At 36.7% G+C, this 19666-nt stretch overlaps 1 protein-coding gene and 1 pseudogene across 1 annotated transcript in view; both read left to right on the top strand.

Annotated features, from left to right (window-relative positions):
• Positions 1-19666, top strand: part of LRPPRC (leucine rich pentatricopeptide repeat containing) — a 113772-nt gene that overhangs the window by 33918 nt on the left and 60188 nt on the right. The window contains exons 15-22 of the mRNA XM_006159906.3: positions 11524-11551; positions 13409-13466; positions 14541-14647; positions 14866-14943; positions 15783-15827; positions 16185-16298; positions 17321-17451; positions 18288-18373. Of these exons, the coding sequence (XP_006159968.1) occupies positions 11524-11551; positions 13409-13466; positions 14541-14647; positions 14866-14943; positions 15783-15827; positions 16185-16298; positions 17321-17451; positions 18288-18373 (647 nt within the window). The remainder of the gene's footprint in view (positions 1-11523; positions 11552-13408; positions 13467-14540; positions 14648-14865; positions 14944-15782; positions 15828-16184; positions 16299-17320; positions 17452-18287; positions 18374-19666) is intronic.
• LOC102470778 (28S ribosomal protein S36, mitochondrial-like) lies at positions 9306-10269 on the top strand (annotated as a pseudogene).

Raw genomic sequence — 19666 nt, forward strand, 5'->3', positions numbered from 1 at the left:
ATATGCCCTATAGCAAATTAAATAATAATAAATAAAATTAAATAATTACTTTAAAAAACTATTCAAACTTAAAAGTTGAATGAACAATATCAGAAACACCCATATACCTTTTATCTAGAATCACCAATTCTCATATTTTGCTGTATTTACTTGCTCTCTCATGCCCACTTTCTCTACACACAAAGTATATAAATACACACATATACATGTATGCATTCCTTTTTTTTTTTTTTTTTGCAAAATATTTGAAGTATTAGACATTATAACACTGGATCTTTTCGTATATATCTCTTAAGTAGAAGGTCATTAGGCCAGCCTGTGGTTGTTAAAGTGTCTGGATTTCACGTGGCTGGCTGCGTAGTTCAAGTCCCGGACCTGTTGGCTTGAGAAACACCTTGTGCATATATGTCCCAGATCTCGAAATGAGAAGTGGAGGAGGGATTGGAGCATGATTATTCCCCATGGGGTGTGCTTCCTTGATTTCCTTCTCTCTCTCTCTCTCTCTCTTCCTCTCTTTCTCTCTCTCTGGCCAGTACATGAGCCTTTTGGCAAGTTAAAAAAAAAAGGAATAAGGTCATTATCTATATAATCATAATACTAGTGTCACACCTAAAACCTGACAAAACTGTATTATATAGAGTTCAAGTTCAGATTTCCCCAATTCCAAAAATAATTTTATAGTTGTTTTACTTTTTGACTGAGGATTTAGTTAAGTTCATGTGTTGCTATGTCTCTTTATTCTCTTCTTTTAAAAATGTCTATTTTATTAATTATTATTACTGTTATTCTTTTTACGTTTGCTATAGGGCACGTATGTTTACTAGAGAGAGCAGAGAGAGAGGAGGGAAGTGAGAAGGCAAGCTCTAGGTCTTGGACTTAACTGTAGCCAGCCATGGAGTCCAGCACCTCGACCACCGTACCACCTGCTGGCCCTTTCTACTAGTTTTTTGCCTTAGGGTGTACGCCCGATCATTGCTGGGAAATGGAATTCTCTAGATTTTTTCTTTGAATTATTTTAACAATAAGATAATGCATCAGGATCTTTAAGACCACCCCCAGACTCAGTGATTCAGGTATTCAATAAGTACTTAACCTGTATTTGTATTCATGGCTAAGATTATTACAAAGCAAAATCAGCAAAGGGAAAAGGCAAACGGGGGTAAGGTCTAGAAGAAGCAAGAATCCTCTCCTAGTGGTGTCACATAGGACAGGTTCAGTTTTTCTAGCAGTGAGCTGTGATAATGCTATGAAATATGTATCGGGGATACTCACGTGAGCCTAGGAATCCAAGGTTTTTATTGTGTCAGTCACATATGTACACGGTTAGCGTGTGTCAGAATTCCAGACCCTCAGAAGGAAAGTGTATGTCCAACATAAATAGTTTAGGGCACAGTGAGCCATTCTTATAACCATTTAGAGAATGGAGGGATGCCTCCCGTGATTTAAATTCCCAGGTGCCAACCAAAGGCGAGCCTTGGAAGCAGTCCTTTCTCAGGACAGCTGTCTCAGGCCTGCAGCAGATTTCTGCCCAGGTGGTGAGAGCTCAGGGCTGTAGCAGTAGAAATAATGAGACATAGAAGTTGCAGAGTAAGTTCACAGGGTAGGATGACTTGGTGCGCGTGACAGGTTGGTGAAAAGGGGGAGAGAACATTAACCAAGATGGCAAAAGAGGAGTAGGTTTAAAATAGAAATGGGGAGATGATGCGAGGACTTTTAAACTTATTGATCTTGAAATGCCTGTGCTTTTTCCTTATGGTGCTGTTTGGTGGAGATCAGAGTTGGATCAGCGAGGGGGTGACTGTCAAGGGAAGCACGTTCGCAATAGTCAGAGGTGGAAACAACCCAAGTGTCTGTGGGTCGATTATTGGATACACAGAAGGTGGCATTTATATATTGGGAATGTTTATTCTCTACATGATTTTAGAAGTGTGGTTTTTGTTTTCAAACTTCTTATAGAGAAATGAGCGGGAAATTTAAGGACAAGATTCTTTCTGTGCAGTTATTGAAATCCAGTGAGGATGAGAACCGGTGGAATCTGAAAGGAAAGGCAGTGTTGCACCATCACAGACGTAGGGAGGCCTAGAGAACGCAATGTGACCTTTGGGAAGGTCACTGAGTATCACAAGAGGGGAGTTTTCACAGCATTGTAATCAACGAAGCCAGATTGGATGCTGTGGGAATCGTGGATTTTGTTTTATTTTTAGTGATCGAAAAAAAAATTTTTTTTAAAGATTTTTACCATAGAGCACTTGTGCTTGCCAGAGACAGGGAAAAGGAAAGTGAAAAATCACCCCCTCCCCAGGCGGGATGGCCATGCCACAATCTTCTCCATTCTCCTCTCAAGATTTTGGACACACTTGCACATGCATCCTGTTTGTTTTTCAAGCTGTTGGGTCCAGAATTTGAACTGCCATGTAGGATCCAGCGCCATAACCACCATGCTGCCTGCTGGCCTTATATATTTTCATTTGAATAGATATATTGAGAATATAAAAAATTGATTACTTTATTTATTTATTTATTTTTAAAGAGAGATTTTTGCTATAGGGTGTGTTCACTCACCAGAGAGACAGAATGTGAAAAATTACCAGGGGGGATTGCCATGCCACAATTCCTTCTCCCCCATTCTTCTCTTGGGATTTTGGGCATGCACGTACACGCGCCTGGTGTGTTTCAAGCTGCCGAATCCAGGACGTGAACCACGGTCGACTACATGGGAGTCTAGCAACATAAGCTTTACACCATCTGGCTGGTCCCAAAATACCTTCGTTTTAAATGCCACCAGACTGGGTGCCTTGCTTCTCTTCTGATTTAAATTCTCTTCAGTCATTTTTCTATTCTGTGAGTATTTAAAATGCTTCATTTGTCTCCTGAGTTTTTAAATAGCCACGTATTGAAAAAACTGGTTAATGTTAGCAAAGGGCCCATCACCCAGGAGCATCCAAGGTTCAGAGAGTTGCAGATCCCTTTTGATCTTGCCACAGTCTTAGAAAAAATAAGTTTAAACTAACCCTTTCCAGGAGCATACTTATATGTAAGTTCTAAAACTATATTTGGTGATTAATTTTTTCTTACTGTAAATATAGAAAAATTTTAGCTTGTAATAACTTGCCATTATTCAAAAGAATATGTGCATAAATGGAAGCATCTTGTGATTAGTAGTGATTTATTTCCTCCCCACCCAAAAACAACTAAAAATTTGAAATGTAATTGCAATCCATTATCTTGGCATTAATGTAGCCAAACTGCTCTTACATTTGATTTTAATCAAATCGTATATATATTTTTAAATCCCTTTGTCAGTGCCTTCAGTATAATGTTTGAAATGGCCACATTTTATGTTTCTCCAAGTCCTGCTCTCTAGCAGCTTTAGAACTTGCTGATTGGGGGACCAGCAGTTGGCGTAATGACTATGTCATTGGACTCCCATGTAGTCGACCGCAGTTCGAGTCCCGGACCCGGCGGCTTAAACTCACCCCAGGCGATTGTGTGTGTGTGCCCAAGATCCTGAGAGGAGAATGGAGGAGAAGGGATTACAGCGTGGCCATCCCCCCGGGGGGTGATTTCTTGCTTTCTGTCTGTCTCTCTCTGTCTTTCTGGAGAGTGCACGTGCCCTATAGCAAAAACTTCTCCAAAAAACGAAAAAAATAAATAAATAAATAAAAAAGGACCTGGCTAATTGGGAAAAAAAGGTCTGATGGGCATTGAATCACAGGTCAGTTGTGTCATTGCTTGTGGAGTCCAAGGTAACTCTGTGACTCCCATAATTACTAGCACATAAGAGATTCGCCAAAAGTTAATCCTCGCCAAAAGTCATTATTTAATCCAAAATCTAAGAAGTTGTAGAACACTGGAAATAGCAGATGGCGTAGTGGTTATGTCGATGGACTCCCACATGGTTGACCATGCTTTGAGTCCCCCACCAGGTGACTTGAAATTCACACTGGGCATGTGTGCATACATGACCAAGATCCCCAGAGGAGAATGGAGGAGAAGGGGCTGCTGTGACCCGGGGCCGGGGGGATGGGGGGTGGGGGGGTGCGATTTCTCACTTTCCCTCTCATTGTCTTTGTCTCACTGGTGAGCGCATGTGCCCTATGGTAAAAACTGCCTTAGAAAAAGGTTGTAGAACATTATAATTAGATATCATGGTCATTTAGGTAAACCTAAGAGAAATTTGGATATATACTTCGCTTCATTATTGGAATGCAGATTTGAAAGTAAATTATACCTCAAGTTCTGAGAGGCAGTAGTTCCTAGCATGTGGTCTGCAAATGAGAAAGAGGGCAGGGTGCATTCTGTATATTACTGAAAATATCACTACCACAAATAAGTCACTTCTTTTTTTTGGAGAGGTGGTTTTTTTTTTGTTTGTTTGTTTGTTTGTTTTTTAGTACAGGGCACATGCACTCACCAGAAAGACAGAAAGAGACAAAAAGACAGAAAATGAGAAATCATCCCCCCAGGGGATGGCCATGCCACATTCCCTTCTCCTCCATTCTCCTCTCAGAATCTTGGGCACGCACATACACGCATCTGGCATGACTTTAAGCCACTGGGTCCGGGACTCAAACTACAGTCAACTACATAGAAGTCCAGCGACATAGCCATTACACTAACTGCTGGTCCCTTCTAAGAGATAAAATGGCACTGAAGTTAGTTCAAAACTTGGCTAGTAATATAAACATTCCTGTTTTTAATAATTTTTTTAACTATTTATGTATTTACTTTTATTTGACCAGAGAGACACAGAGTGAGAGCAAGAGAGAAAGGAAAAGTGAGAAAGCAAGCCGCCAGATCTGGCACTCAAACTGCAGTTGGACACGTGGGAGTCTAGCACCCTTAACTACTATGCCACCTGATGGCCCCTAATATAAACATTTCTTTTTAAAAAAATTTATTTAATTCCATTTGTTATTATTTTTTAATTTGACCAGAGAGAGACACAGAGAAAGAGAAAGGTAAAGCGAGAAAGCAAACCACCAGGTCCAGGACTTGAACTGCTGTCAGCCAGGTGGGAATCCAGCACCTTTAACTGCCACGCCACCTGCTGGCCCTCTAATATAAAGAAATGTTTTTAAATTTTTAAGGAGACACGTTAAGTGTTTACAGTACATAGAAACAAAAGTTCTGTGATACAGGGAAGGATTTTCTGGCCCAATAGCAAACAGTCTGAACTTGACAAGTGGGAGTCTGTACTGTTGAGTCAGTGTTACTTGGTATGTTGGAAAAAAATCAGGGACCGGGAGATGATGTAGTGGTTATGTTGCTGGACTCCCACATGGTCAACTGTGGCTTGAGTCCGGGATCTGGCGGCTTAAAACTCATGCCAGGCATGTGTACGTGCCCCAAATCCAGAAAAGAATGGAGGAGAAGGGATTGCGACATGGCCATCCCCCTGGGGGAGGGGGTGATATCTCACTTTCTGTCTCTCTGTCTTTCTGTCTCTCCAGTGAGCGCATGTGCCCTATAGCAAAAAAAGAAAAAGGAATTAGATATCTGATTCTAACATGCATAGTACTAGATAGTAGGTCTATTGAAGCTGCCAAGTTTAATGCCAGATTTGAAGGCCGCCTTTTCAGTCGTCCAGTGGAGCTCCCTCTGATGGTGTCCTTACCACCCAGAACTGAGAGATGGCACATTGTGTTTGTTCCTTCATAATCTGGCACCAGAATGTTTTGTTTTCAAATTTTGTTAAACCATTGGAAAACCCTCACTTGAAAACTGAAATCGGTCCTCAACAAAATTGGTATTAACTTTTTCTTGAAATCTGTCATTCATTCGGGAAAAACATAAACGAAGTTAGGTGTAGAGAAAACTATCTTTGTAGTTTGTCTTTTCTCAGATTCTGCTTCCTCAAAAGCTTTCGGTTGTGAGCAGAAGAAAAAGCAAAAATTAATTTGTTAATATATCAAACAGCAAGTGTTGAGTCTCAGCCAAACTGTCTGGGTTCAAAATGGTTATTATTTTATTAGTTGTGAGAACTTGGAAATCTTATTTTTTAGTTTTTTTTCTTGTGTGTTAAATGGTACACTTGGAGTCATATCTACAACTCGGATGTACTATCTAAAAGAGAAAACACATGGTTACCCAAAATCGGGGGGGTTAGAAATTAGAATGTCAGAAGTACCTTAAAGCCTTTTGTATGTTCTTTCTTGTTTCCATGATGGCTGCCCTCGTGTCCCTGCTATCCTGATTTATGTGTAATCATTCGCTTGCTTTTCTCTAGAATTGTGCCACTTGTGCCCAAATAATACATCATTTGGTAGGAAGGAAGAAGGAATACTGTTTGCCACTCTTATATCAGATCTTTAGGAGGATATAACCTGAACAGAATCTCTGAGTTATGATCTGGCTTCACTTTTCCTAAAAGTTTACAAAAGCCTCAGGACCAGCACGTGGCGAAGTGTGTTTAAGGCACTGGACTGTCACATGGCTGATCGCAGTTCAAGTCCCAGACCTGACGGCTTAAAAATCATGCCAGGGGCATGTGCATACATGCTCAGAATCCCAGGAGGAAAAGGAATTGTGGCATGACTCCCCCTGCCCCCAGATGATTTCTTACTTTCTCTCTTGCTGTCTCTGTCTCTCTCCAGCACGTGTATATCCCAATGGCAAATACCTTGGGAAAAAAAGTTTACAAAAGCCTTTTCTAGGAAGGTCATGAGTGAGTCCTGAGAAGCATAGTTTACTGTTAGGAGGAAGTCTGTGGTCAAATATCAAAAGTAGGCATCTGGCAGAAATACCAACAGATATTTAAGTGTGTTCTGCATCTCAGCTTGAACATTCAGGAGTAAGCCAAAATAGAACACTTCTTTGGGTAAAATCCATGTCCTTGGCCAGTCCAGGGAGCAGGACATGAAGGGGAGAGGAAGTATTTTGTCAGTGCTTGGTCAGAAAATACTGATACCTGAGGCTAAAAAGAAGATATTACAGGTACCTTGGTAGTGATGTGAAAGCCCACAGTTTGGACTGATTAGTTCTACATGTGTAGTTATCCCTTCACCTGAATTTTCCCTTCACTTCCATCAGGAATATTCTTTTTGTTCTTTTCTTCTGCATTGAATCTTTCTGCTTTCTGTATGTGATACCTTCCTTTTCTTTGTTCCCTGTCATGTTTGGTGGAGGACATTCTTCAGTAGCTTTATTAAAGCATGTGGAGGGTAAAATTTTTGAGCCCTTAATGTTTATATTCCAGTCTTAAACATGATTGATAATTTGACTGCATATAGAATTTTAGATTGGAAATCATTTGTCTTTAGTTTCGTTTTTTGTTTTTGTGAGAGATTTTTGCTGCTGGGCACATGCACTTGCTAGAGAGACAGAGAGACAGAAAGTGAGAAATCATCCCCCAGGGAGGGTGGTCATGCTGCAGTTACTTCTCTACTCTCCTCTTGGGATCTTGGGCACTCACACACACACGCTCCCGGCATGAGTTTTAAGTCGCCAGGTCTGAGACTTGAACCGCAGTTGACTGTGCGGGAGTCCAGCAATGTAACCATTGTACTATCTGCTTGTTCCTGTCTTTAGAATTGTGGGGAAATTGCCTCGTGTGTTCTTCCTTATGTTATTATTGAAGAGCTTAAGCCATTCTGATTCCTGACTTTTTATATGTGGCTTATTTTTATAGCATTTTCCTCAGGAAAGCTGTAGAATCTTCCCCTTATTACTTGTGTTTTGACATTTGGCAAAGAGCAAATTACCTGTGGCTTTATTTTTATCTTTGGAAATTTAAGGAGTCTCTTATCATTCGTGTTTTGGAATTTTTTGGAATCAACTATGGAAGTTTAGAGAATCTTCTGGAACTTGGAATTTTTTTCCCTTTTCCTCTAGTGTTCTGACATGTCATTGTAGAGCAACCTTATGTACTGTTATCATTGTAGAGCAACCTTATGTACTGTTAAGTCAATTGTGCTGGGTGTTTATTAGGTCCTTCTAATCTGGCCATTCATATCTTTCAGTTCTGGGACATTTTATTTTAAAAAAATAATTCTCTTTTTTTGGAACTCTTAGGATAGTGTTCTTTTTTTCCTCTCTGCTTTCTTTTGTTTGTTTGGTTTGATTTGGCCTGGTGTGGTTTTCAAGCCATTTGAACTGGTGATCAGCCTTATAGGACCACCAAGCCACAAGACTGGCCTATTTGTGATTTTCTTTAACTCTGTCGCTTACTACTTCCATTGAATTTTTCATTTCTGCTACTGCATCTTTTAGTTTTGAAAATCTCTTTTAGATTCTCTGAACTTTTTTTTCATAAAATAACATTTTACTATTTCATAAATAACAAATTGTTATCTCTCAGAATATGTTAATGATAGCTTTTTGGATAGCTTTCTTTTCCATTCTTATTGTCTACTTCAAGTTTGAAATCTTTCTATTTTTCTTTTCTCCCCCAGTGTCTACATATCTTTGATTAAAAGTTGGAAATGTAAAAAGTGTGTTAGTGTGGCTTGTTTAGAGCTTTACTCTGGATTATCTGTGAGTGATTATTGTGATTTTCAATGTCAGTATCTTTGTCTCTTTCCTCATAGGGTGGGACTTTCTTTAATGAAAAGTCTTCACAATACTGCTTGAGGGAGAGCACTGGGGACTCCTGTATTGAACCTTTAGTGCCTTTTGTTTCCAGATTCTGTTATCCAGAGACTTTATGTTTATTCTCCAGAGATGAATTCTGCTGTGGTCAGAGTGGATCTAGGGACCTAAATGTTAGTCATTATCTCTTGCCTTGGTAGTATAGACCCTGTTTTTTTGTTTTGTTTTGTTTTTTTTAGACCCTGTTTTCTGAAGATTTTGCAGATTGGTTTGGTCTCAGATTTCCTCCCTCTTGTTCTAGGATTTGAAATTTACTTTTAAATCAGTTGTCACTGTCTATCTGCTTCTAACTTGTAATATTTATTACCAGTTATCTGTACTTCTCATTTATTTTATGTCATTGAAAAGCCTTTTATGGAAGATTGGTATTGAAAAGGAGCAAATTTAGATGCAAATTGTCAGTGTAACATCCACAGTCAACTCAGAAAATCCTTGGGTGAGCTAGTTAAGAAGAGGAATCCAGGACCAGCAGATGGCGTAATGCTTACTTCGCTGGACTCCCACATAATCTACTGCAGTTCGAGTCCTGGATCCAGTGGCTTAAAACTCATGCCAGGCATGTATGCTTTCATATGTGCCCAAAGTCCTGAGAGGAGAATAGAGGAGAAGGGACTGTGGTATGTCTATCTCCCCTGGGGGCTGATTTCTCACTTTCCGTCTCTCTGTCTCTGGTGATCACATGCCTTATAGCAAAAATCTCTCTTAAACAAAAAAAAGAAGAATCCACCAAATTGCCAGAGGGGACAGGATACAGTGAAGGTGAAGAACCATTCCGAGTCCTGCCACTTCATATTGTACACATTGGATCATTAAGCTCTTGCTTTCTTTCAAACTTCTTGATTTTTCCTACTCCCCCCCTTTTTCTTAGATGTAGTGGGTATCTGGAGGTTAAAATTCCTTGGAATGAAAACTCTCAGTAGCCTTTACTATATCTTACTCTTCACTGTGCAGTGTTTTATCCTTCTATCTCAAGGCCTCATTCTTTCTCCACTTAATACTTGGAAAAAGTTTTTTTTGTTTTCCTTGCCAAAGGGTTTATGTACTTAGCAGAGAAACAGAGACAGGAGAAAGCATCCCAGTGGGGTATAGTCACAGCACAGTCCTTACTCTTCCATTGCACCATCCTTTTGGAATCTGAGGCATATGTAAGTGCCTTGCATGTTTTTCAAGCCACCAGGCCAGGATTTGAACTATGATTGGCCATATGTGATCCAGCTCCCTTAACCGCTAAGTTATGGAGCCAAGCCTATGTTACTTTTTTTTGCATATAGAACTAGTAAGTAATCAGAGGAGGCTGCTCTGTAATCTATGGATGTATTCAGTGAAAGCTCTTGTGCCTTCCTTCTCTGGGGTCATGATGGGCAGCAGCAAGATGGCATCTGCCAGCAGGGTCGTGCAGGGAGTCAAGCCACATACGCCATTAGTAAGGTTCTCTGCCATTAGTAAGGTTCTCTGACAGAAGTCTGAAACCACGTGTATCAGAAACTTGGAGATCAGCAGGACCACCATCCCATTCTTCTGCAGTCTCAGTATTCTAAGGGAAGTAAATCACCAGATTTGCTGATGTATTAGGGTCCACCAGACACAGCAGAAATAATACAAACTGTGCCCCAGAAGTACAGAAGAAAACTTGTGTCTCAGGAAGAAATTTCATTTATCCACCATGGTGGTCCAGAGTAATCACAGTGGCTGCTGTTTTCATCAGACGGAAGATTTGTCTTTACAAAAAGGACTTCCAAAATGAGAAATTGCATATTAAACAATTTACTTTAATAAATATTCTGTAAAAAAAAAAGAAATATAGAAAATTTAGATAGACTTTTGTATCTCCTAATTTATGTATTTTGGTCAGCTCTAAGTTTACCTAATTGTTTATATACTTTATTAAAGTATACATTTTTAAATGTTAGCCTGTTAGTTAACTCTTAATTATCAAGTATCATCAGTGTTAAACTATTAAAAGCACTCAGTGTCTAATAAACTAAAAAAAAAAAAAGCTCTTGTAATATTTGTTTGTTTTCCACTACAGCCTAGAAATAAGATTTTTAGATTAGTGTATCATTCTTCTGTTAACTGATTTCTCAAAGACTTTTTTTCACAAATCCCAAATGACCAACTGCAGTCCAAGTTCCGAACCCCAGCAGCCTGAAAATCACTCCGGGCACATGTGCGTGCCCAAAGTCCCAAGAGGAGAATGGAGGAGAAGGGATTGCAGCATGGCCATGGTGGATGATTTCTCACTTTCCCTCTCTCCATCTCTCTCTAGCGAGCACACATGCCCTGCAGCAAGATGAATATTTAAACAAATACTGTATTAAGCATATGACTTCTTAAATGTTTTTTCCTACATATTGATCTTTATTCAAAACTTTTTTTAAATGTGCTTTTAGTAGGAGGGATGATCATAAAGGATTCCACGGGGCTATGAAAATATATTTAACATATTTTTAAAAATTTTGAAATAATACAGAATCACAGGAAATTACAAAGATAGGACGCAGATGGCCTGTGTTCTTTGCACCCATTTCCCCCCAGCGATTACATCTTGACTAACAGTTATAATTATGTTTTGGTCACTCAGTCAAGGTGTTCGGTTTCTCCGTTGTGTATTTATTGATTTTGCCACTAAAGTAACAAGCAGGCTGGCTAGATACTTTGAGACCATGCAGATCAAACTTGGACCCCAAGATTTAAGCATGGTTCTACCAATATAGCGATCCTTGCCCAAATCAGTCTTTATTTTGAAGATTCAAAATAGGTCAGGGCCTTTCTAAATTAGCTTGTCCTGAAAATTCAACTTGTTTTTGCAAACATTTGTTTATTTATTTTAAGGTTTTGATATGTACATATCACATAAAATAATTCCCAGTGTATTTCAATTTAAAGTGTTTTTGAACCTCTGGTTTATTTTTAAACCTTTGCTGCCCTCTGCAGGTCTATGGATATAAATCTCTGGAGCAAGGTGAGTACTCCTAGTATTGCAGATCATAATGTAAATAGAAAGCCATGGAGCTTTTTGAGAGCAAATGTTTTATGAATACCTTCACATAATTATAATCACAGTAATAAGTTAACAAATTTATAATCTTGAAGTTGGTATATTTAAACCAGCTGAAATATATTCTGGAAGTAGATCTTGACTTAGTCCTAAATGATTACTTAAGGTTTTCAACTTTTCTGAAAGCAAACTCTTAAAATACTACAGTGCCTTTTGAACTTACTTTAATCCTAGATTTTCTCACTGTATGTGAGGGGCTTTTCATTAAAAGCATGGAACATGTTTGATGAAAGAAAACTACTTACGAATTTCAAAATTTCTTCACACCAAAATAAACTCAGACTTGAATTCCATTATTCCATGAGCTTTTTGAGATGTTCTCGTATGTATATTCATTTGTGTTTCTGTATATGAATGATATACAGATCAACTTTATACTGTTACAGTTTTAAGACGTTAACTGATTTTTTGCAGTAAGAGCAATTATAGTGAATTACAAGAAGGATTTTGAACTTAATAAAATTCGCATTTTTAACTTGGGATTTCTAATTTTAAATATACTTCATAAATCTAAATTTTATTCTATTCTATTTCTAACGTTAGTCAAACTGCCATTCCAACTGTGTAGTCAGTGCTAACGTATAGTCAGGGTATTACATATAGAAATAACTCCTTTTTGACCAGAGAGATTTTCATTGGTTTATTCATTAATTGTATCTTTGTTCACAATTTTATATTAAATATGGCTGTCTTTAATTTATGACTACAATTTCTGTAGAGTTTGTTACATTCTACAAACAGTTGACTAAAAACAGTTTGTAGGTAAGGATTCATTTCGTTTTGCTCTGCTTTTTAACAATCCTCATTTCTACCTTAACTGTCCCTTGGATTGCCATTTACCCACAGTGGGATTTTTCATGATGGCATATGATCACTTTTGCCTAATTTTTCAAATTAGCAAGGAAATAGAAGTAACTAGCCTTTAACACTGACAATATATGCCAGGCACTGTTGTAGGAGCAAGTAAGTCCAGTCATAGTAGATACCTAAAGTAGTCCAGAATTCCTAAGTTAGATCACTTTGGACAACCACTATATGTTCCCATTCTTAGTGTCTTCAGCCTGAGGATATACAGTCATAGGCTGTGTGCAGTCTTCCAAGTCAGCACTGCAGCTTGCATAACAATTTTTATAGCAAAATTTATATTTGGACTTGTTAAAGTTTTATAGAATAAGTGTTCAAAAATAGTGTTGTATATGTTTTTTAGTGTTGGTAAAGTCGATTGGTAATGATCCATGAGAATCAACACTTTAGAACTATTTGCCTCTTTTATTTTAGTGCCATTCAAATGAATGTGAAAATATCATTGAATAACTAAAACATACATTATTCAGTGGTCTAGGCTATTTTACTTTATTATTTCTGTTAAACCTTACTTCGTAGGAGGAAAATGGTCTCATTTCAACAAGCATACAAACAATATGATGAGAAATAATATTGGTTGATAATTCCTGTAAGCCATTTTCTATTTATAACAATTCATTTAAAATGATACATAAACAAATCAGTTTAGAGACTTTCCTGTGACGTTTCATAAAACATTGCAGTTTTCCTTCAACCTGGGTTTGTTTTTGTTTTAAAAAAGACAAACCTATTATTTAAAAACAATCTCTTTGGCGGGTGGGGGTAGTGTTGAATTACTGTGATGTAGAATAATACCTTACTGCAAAGAGGCTTTATAATTTCAAGAATTCAATTTCAGATTGTATTTGTTCTTGTTTGCTTCTCTTGCTGCAATGCACGAATTTTCTGTCTTACCAGATAACAGAATTGTTGTACAAGGATGGACGTTATTGCCAAGAGCCTCCAGGACCAACGGGTAGCGTTTCAATTTCGATGATTGTAACTTATCCACAAATCCATTCTTCTGTGTAATGATGGGCTAGAAGGATTACAGCAGTAAACACTTTCTTTCTGAAACTGAAATGTGAAAACATTGGGTTATAAATCTTTATATCGATAAGCACATTTTAAAATCTGTGAGATGTTCAATTTTATTATAATTATTTTTTTAAGACAAGGTTGGGAGACTGCTTCTTTTCAGATCGAGGATATGCTTTTTATAGCACCTGTATGGAAATAGTCTTACAAATCCACTATTCTTACTTAGTGTTTATATCATTTTAGTGTTTTGTAGGAGTAGTTAATTTTAAACATCTGAAGTGTAGGGGCTTGTGGATTTTCTTACTCTTAAATATAATTAATTACCCAATATGCATTATTTTACATTTAATGTTACTTTTCTATGATGACACTTAGAATAAATAGTTTTCTGCAAGAAAGTACCCTTCTTGAAAGTTCAAATCTCCTATCCTAGGTATTAACTCATGGCCCTATAAATTTTATGCTTGAACGCATAGGAAAATTACTGTTGTTACAAAACATCTTTGTTAATCTTGATTTTTCATTGGCTAATAGGCAGCTCTCCACAGGATTACTATATCCACTTATTAAAATTATTTAACTTTATACTCAACATTTAACAGTCCTTTTCTAATTTCATATGATTCCCTAAATATTAGGCACAAAAAAAATTAGTATAGAAATGTGTGCAAGACATTTATTCTTACTACTTGTGATTTGGACAGGAGAGGGGTAAGGCCTTGGGCAGGACCACTTCTGTCACAGAGTGGTGGAAAAAAATAGATTGAAGTAAGATTCAGTACTGAAAAGCTGTCACTCGGTCTGAAAATAATTAATATTCCTTTCACTCACCAGTTAGATATGTGCTCCCAAACCACATAATCTCTATGCCTCAGTGATCATTGTTGCCATTTCAGAGCCTCTCATCAGGGTGACATCTCACACCAAAATGATTTCTTATAAATTAATCTTGATAACATGACAGTCTCGGTAATTTTAGTGGAATGCTTTCTCTTGTTTTTTTCCACAGAAGCTGTTGGCTATTTTCTTTATAACTTGATTGACAGCATGAGTGACTCAGAGGTACAGGCCAAGGAGGAGCGTTTGAGACAATACTTCCATCAGCTGAAGGAGATGGTACCATTTCATTTTTTGCTATATAATGCCTGTCCTGCCTGACATGTATCTATTAGATTTGAAATTGCTGCTTTTAAGTAAAACCAGACCACTTCTCAATGACATGCAAGAGTTGGAGACTTAAATTATGTCTGAGATAATTTCTGTTAGACAAATTTCAGTTTAGTTGTCTAAAACTCAGTGGTTTTTTTTTTTTCCCCTCCCTTCTCTTTACATAGAATGTAAAAATTCCTGAAAATATCTACAGAGGCATTCGTAATCTGCTGGATAGCTACCATGTTCCTGAATTGATTAAGGTGTGTGAAATAGTAATCAACTTTATAAAATGGTTCATTTATATATAAAAGCATGTTAAATTTTTACGTAACTATGAGGTTTTTGGCAAAAAAAAAATTATTACAACCATTAAAATATACCTTTTTTGACAGCATGAGTGACTCAGAGGTACAGGCCAAGGAGGAGCGTTTGAGACAATACTTCCATCAGCTGAAGGAGATGGTACCATTTCATTTTTTGCTATATAATGCCTGTCCTGCCTGACATGTATCTATTAGATTTGAAATTGCTGCTTTTAAGTAAAACCAGACCACTTCTCAATGACATGCAAGAGTTGGAGACTTAAATTATGTCTGAGATAATTTCTGTTAGACAAATTTCAGTTTAGTTGTCTAAAACTCAGTGGTTTTTTTTTTTTCCCCTCCCTTCTCTTTACATAGAATGTAAAAATTCCTGAAAATATCTACAGAGGCATTCGTAATCTGCTGGATAGCTACCATGTTCCTGAATTGATTAAGGTGTGTGAAATAGTAATCAACTTTATAAAATGGTTCATTTATATATAAAAGCATGTTAAATTTTTACGTAACTATGAGGTTTTTGGCAAAAAAAAAATTATTACAACCATTAAAATATACCTTTTCATTGATTATTGGCATGTACTATTTGTATATTGAAGAATACATTTTAAATATTAATTACAATGGTTAATAAAGTATGAACAATTTATGCAACATTTTGGAAAGATGGAAAAGTAGCATTAAAATAAGATGAGACACCCAAAAGTTGCTTATGACATTGACTAATATATTTTTCCATGTGTTTTCTAATTCTGTGTTAATTTGTATCCCAATTTCAGGATGTTAATATGTTGGTTGAAAGAGAGAAGATAGATTCTCGAAAAGTAAGTAGGTTTTGGAGTAGATTGTACATGCTATCGTAACCACGTTTAATGACAGTGCTAGACTGTGTTCTTGTAAAGTCAGTGGTTCCTAACTTTTGTGACTTTATGCCTCTAAGTTGATAAAACCTGTTCCCCATCTCAGAAAAATCAACTTCTCTAAGAACTTTGCACGTTATCTTAGGAGGTTCATAAGCCCCTGGAGTCTTCCCATGGATTCCCACGTTAATATCCCTGAGGGCATTTGTGACATTAAGGAAAGTCGCTTTAAAGAGAAGAATGACAAAAGGTACATTTTCTTTTTGTGGTAACTTTTTCTTTTCTTCTTTTTTGAACACCACCCCCACCCCCCATTTCTAGACTGTGCAGTTTACATCATCTGATTTGGAGTCACAACTTGAAAAGCTAAAAGCTGAAAATCAACCTATAGGAGATGTCCTAAAGCAACTCATATTAGTGCTGTGTTCTGAAGAGGTAACATGTGTTTAAATATTTCAAATATGCAGTGAAGGTAAAAATTGTTCATAGATAACAGTAAGCAAAATCAAATATAATATTTATGATTTTTATAATTGATTATCATATGTCATACTTGTGAAGAATGCAATTAAATGAAAGGTTAACTAATTTCAGTTACACCTTGAATGGCATGTTTTCAGGTTGCTGTAGTTTGTTTACGATAATCTGCAAAGTGAATGATAGTAACAGCCGTGATAGGTTTATCATACATGCCAAATGTCCTTTCAAGCCATGGCTCCGGTCTCTTATATCTAGATTGTCAAGCAACTGATACATGCAGTAGTCATTTGCAAGTCAAATATTACTAGGTTGTTAATGCAGGGATTGAAATTCCATTTTCCTGCTGGAAAAAAGCTCTTTCTGAGATAAAGGGTCTCTTGCCTTTTTCCAGCAGGCGTCCAGCTGTACTTTGTGCTCATTTTAGTGTGTGTCTGCGATTTGTGGGATATCACTAGACGTTTTTTTTCCAGTTTCCAGCTCCTTATGATTTGGTCATAAGCCAGTGATTTTAGGGGGAAAAATATCGTCACTAACTAAGATTATACCGTGGTACTATTAAATTTTAAAATATTTATGTTACTTGGATATTTAACTGGACTGAGGAACTTTTCAGTAATACCTATTTCTGCTTCTGAAAATTGGACTGTGAGTAGAAGCAGATTTGGGAAATATTTAATCTGGAACTTTTTTTTTCCCCCCTAACAATAGAATACAAAAGCTAAAACATCAAATTTGGCATAAATAATTGACAAATTTTATATTACAGATAACACATTTTGTAAGCCTTATATACATATCTGGCTTGCCTGCTTTTTAAAATGTGAATGAAAATACTGAGGGACAGAGTCAAGTTGATAATATGAAGCCATTTTTTTTTAAGTTCTATTAACTTTTTCTTAACTCTGAACATTAAACTGAAAATGTCACCTTTTTACTTTTATATTAATTTATTGTTTCACATCTGTCCTTTATTTTAGAATATGCAAAAAGCCCTTGAATTGAAAGCAAAATATGAGTCAAACATGGTTGTTGGTGGCTATGCAGCTTTAATAAATTTGTGCTGTCGACATGATAATGCAGAAGATGCATTGAGCTTGAAACAAGAATTGTGAGTACCCTGGCACAGAAACAAATAATCAACATTTATACTGATATAAAATCCTTGATGGATCGTCTAGATTAAATATTACTCTCTTATATAATGTCATTTAAGAAAATTATTTTGCTGTCATTGTTTTTGAAATTTCATAGGAAGAAGTTCTTTGATTAATTATGGCTTGCTTTCAGAAAGGTATCTCTGTTTAACTATGATAAGACATTCTTGTCTTTTTTTTCCCCAACTTCTTAATAGTCTTTTACTCACACAAAAATCACACCAAACAACACCAAAATCACGTATTAACATTTTAGATTCAGAGCTCTAAGTATAAAGTGCTTAAAGCCAAGATTTTTTGCTACATATTATAGCAGTGGTGATAGTATCTTTTTATAAAGCTTGATAAAATTTCCCTTTTTATATTGTAGTGTAAATAAAACTTTGTCCATTTCTCCGATCTTTGGTTTCTCATGCTGAGGGATTTATCAAATAAAAATATGTCTTTTGGGGGTATTTTAGTGTTCACACAGCACTATGAAACCAGTCTCTTCATTGGTATCGTTGTTAGATGGAGTGGTGCAATATATTGGGTCACCGGAAAAGTCATGACGTATTTTTCTGTTCTTTTTTTCTATGCAAAAATGCATCATGACTTTTCTGACAACCCAATATATGTAAAGCTTTTTCCTATAGTAATTTTAGTTATTGCATGTGAATATGTGTAAGACTTTAAAAGCAAATCTTTAGAGGCCAGTATTAATAAGAATTTAGACCTTCTAATGAGCTTATGAGAAGTGATCATGAATATTGCAGCCTGAAGTTCTATAAATGTGGTTTTTAATTTTTAGTGACCGATTAGATTCATCTGCTGTCCTTGACACCAACAAGTACGTAAGCCTTGTAAGAGTGTTGGGAAAGCATGGCAAGCTCCAAGGTAAGCCAACACATAAAGGAAGTATGTGATGCAAGTATCTTGCCACTGGAATAACATGCGAATTGGTATTAATGGTATATCATGTCCTGCAAAGTGCTTGAACACTTTGCATACAAATTTGCATGTGAATCCAACCAGAGCTGCATGGACAGTGTAGGCCATTAGTTTTAATGGATTGGCAAGCTTGTCATTTACATTTGCACAGCTCAGTGCTTTTTGCATTTCTGCAGCTAGTTTTTATTAGCATTGCTGTTTGGATAGAGTTTGAAGATCATGACTTATGGCACAATTTGCTTATATGCCTGCACTAATGGCTTTGTTTTTGCTTAAGAAGGTCTGAAGGCTGAACATAAAACCTGTAAACATAACATTATATGCAAGAATATGAATGTTGCCATAGTCTTTGTCTTAACTTCTAATAATGTTAACAAAATGCGTACTTAAATTTTTATTTATAAGTTCATGAGAGAGGCATAGCTGATTAGCCGATCTGCATACTCTTAATTTTCTCATTGTTGCAATAGCGCTAAGCCTAATATAATTAATTACGCTTGATAATATATTCTTACTATTTGTTTGTTGCTTAACTTTCTGATTTGGCTTTATTTTGAAACTTCCTTTTCAGCCTTTTCTTTCTTTCATTTCCAGAGAAGACATTTTATTAGGGAAAATACTTGATGTGATCATTGCACTTTTTTGTAGGAAGCCTTTCTAACAGAAAACTCTTACAAGATTAGCCTCCTTTTTAAAAACCATTTTTTATAAAGTGGTCAAAACATTTTGTCTGTATAATAATTAAGAACAACATTATAAAAATGCACTTATTCCATATCCTAAAATGTTTGTTTCTGCCTTTTAATGAAGCTTAATGAATCTAATGTATTAACATGCAGTCTTTTGGAAAGCTTTCATTGGCTCTGCTTGGCTAATTAGTATCGACATAGCAAACAGGCCCTATCGGTATCAGACCATTAGTCTGGCTGTATATACAGTGTAAACACATCTTTATTATCTGGCCTCCTGACAAGCCATCTGCTGAAGAAACAATGGTGTGATTTAGCAGATGTTAGCTCTGAACGATAAAAGCATCCATTTAGGAGGATCTTACAGCTATAGGGCAGACCGTACAGGGTTAGTGGTGCCGAGTGGGCACACAGTCCCTATCTATAATTTGTAGTCAAAGTTGCAGGGAAATGATAAAACCATGCTATTGTGGATTTATAATTGTAGTCTCGTTTAGAAATGCAAGTAGTAATTAACTTGAAATCGGCATTATACACTAGAATTTACATT

The sequence above is a fragment of the Tupaia chinensis genome, unplaced genomic scaffold, assembly GCF_000334495.1.
Source record: "Tupaia chinensis unplaced genomic scaffold, TupChi_1.0 Scaffold000661_1, whole genome shotgun sequence".
NCBI classification, from domain to species: domain Eukaryota; kingdom Metazoa; phylum Chordata; class Mammalia; order Scandentia; family Tupaiidae; genus Tupaia; species Tupaia belangeri.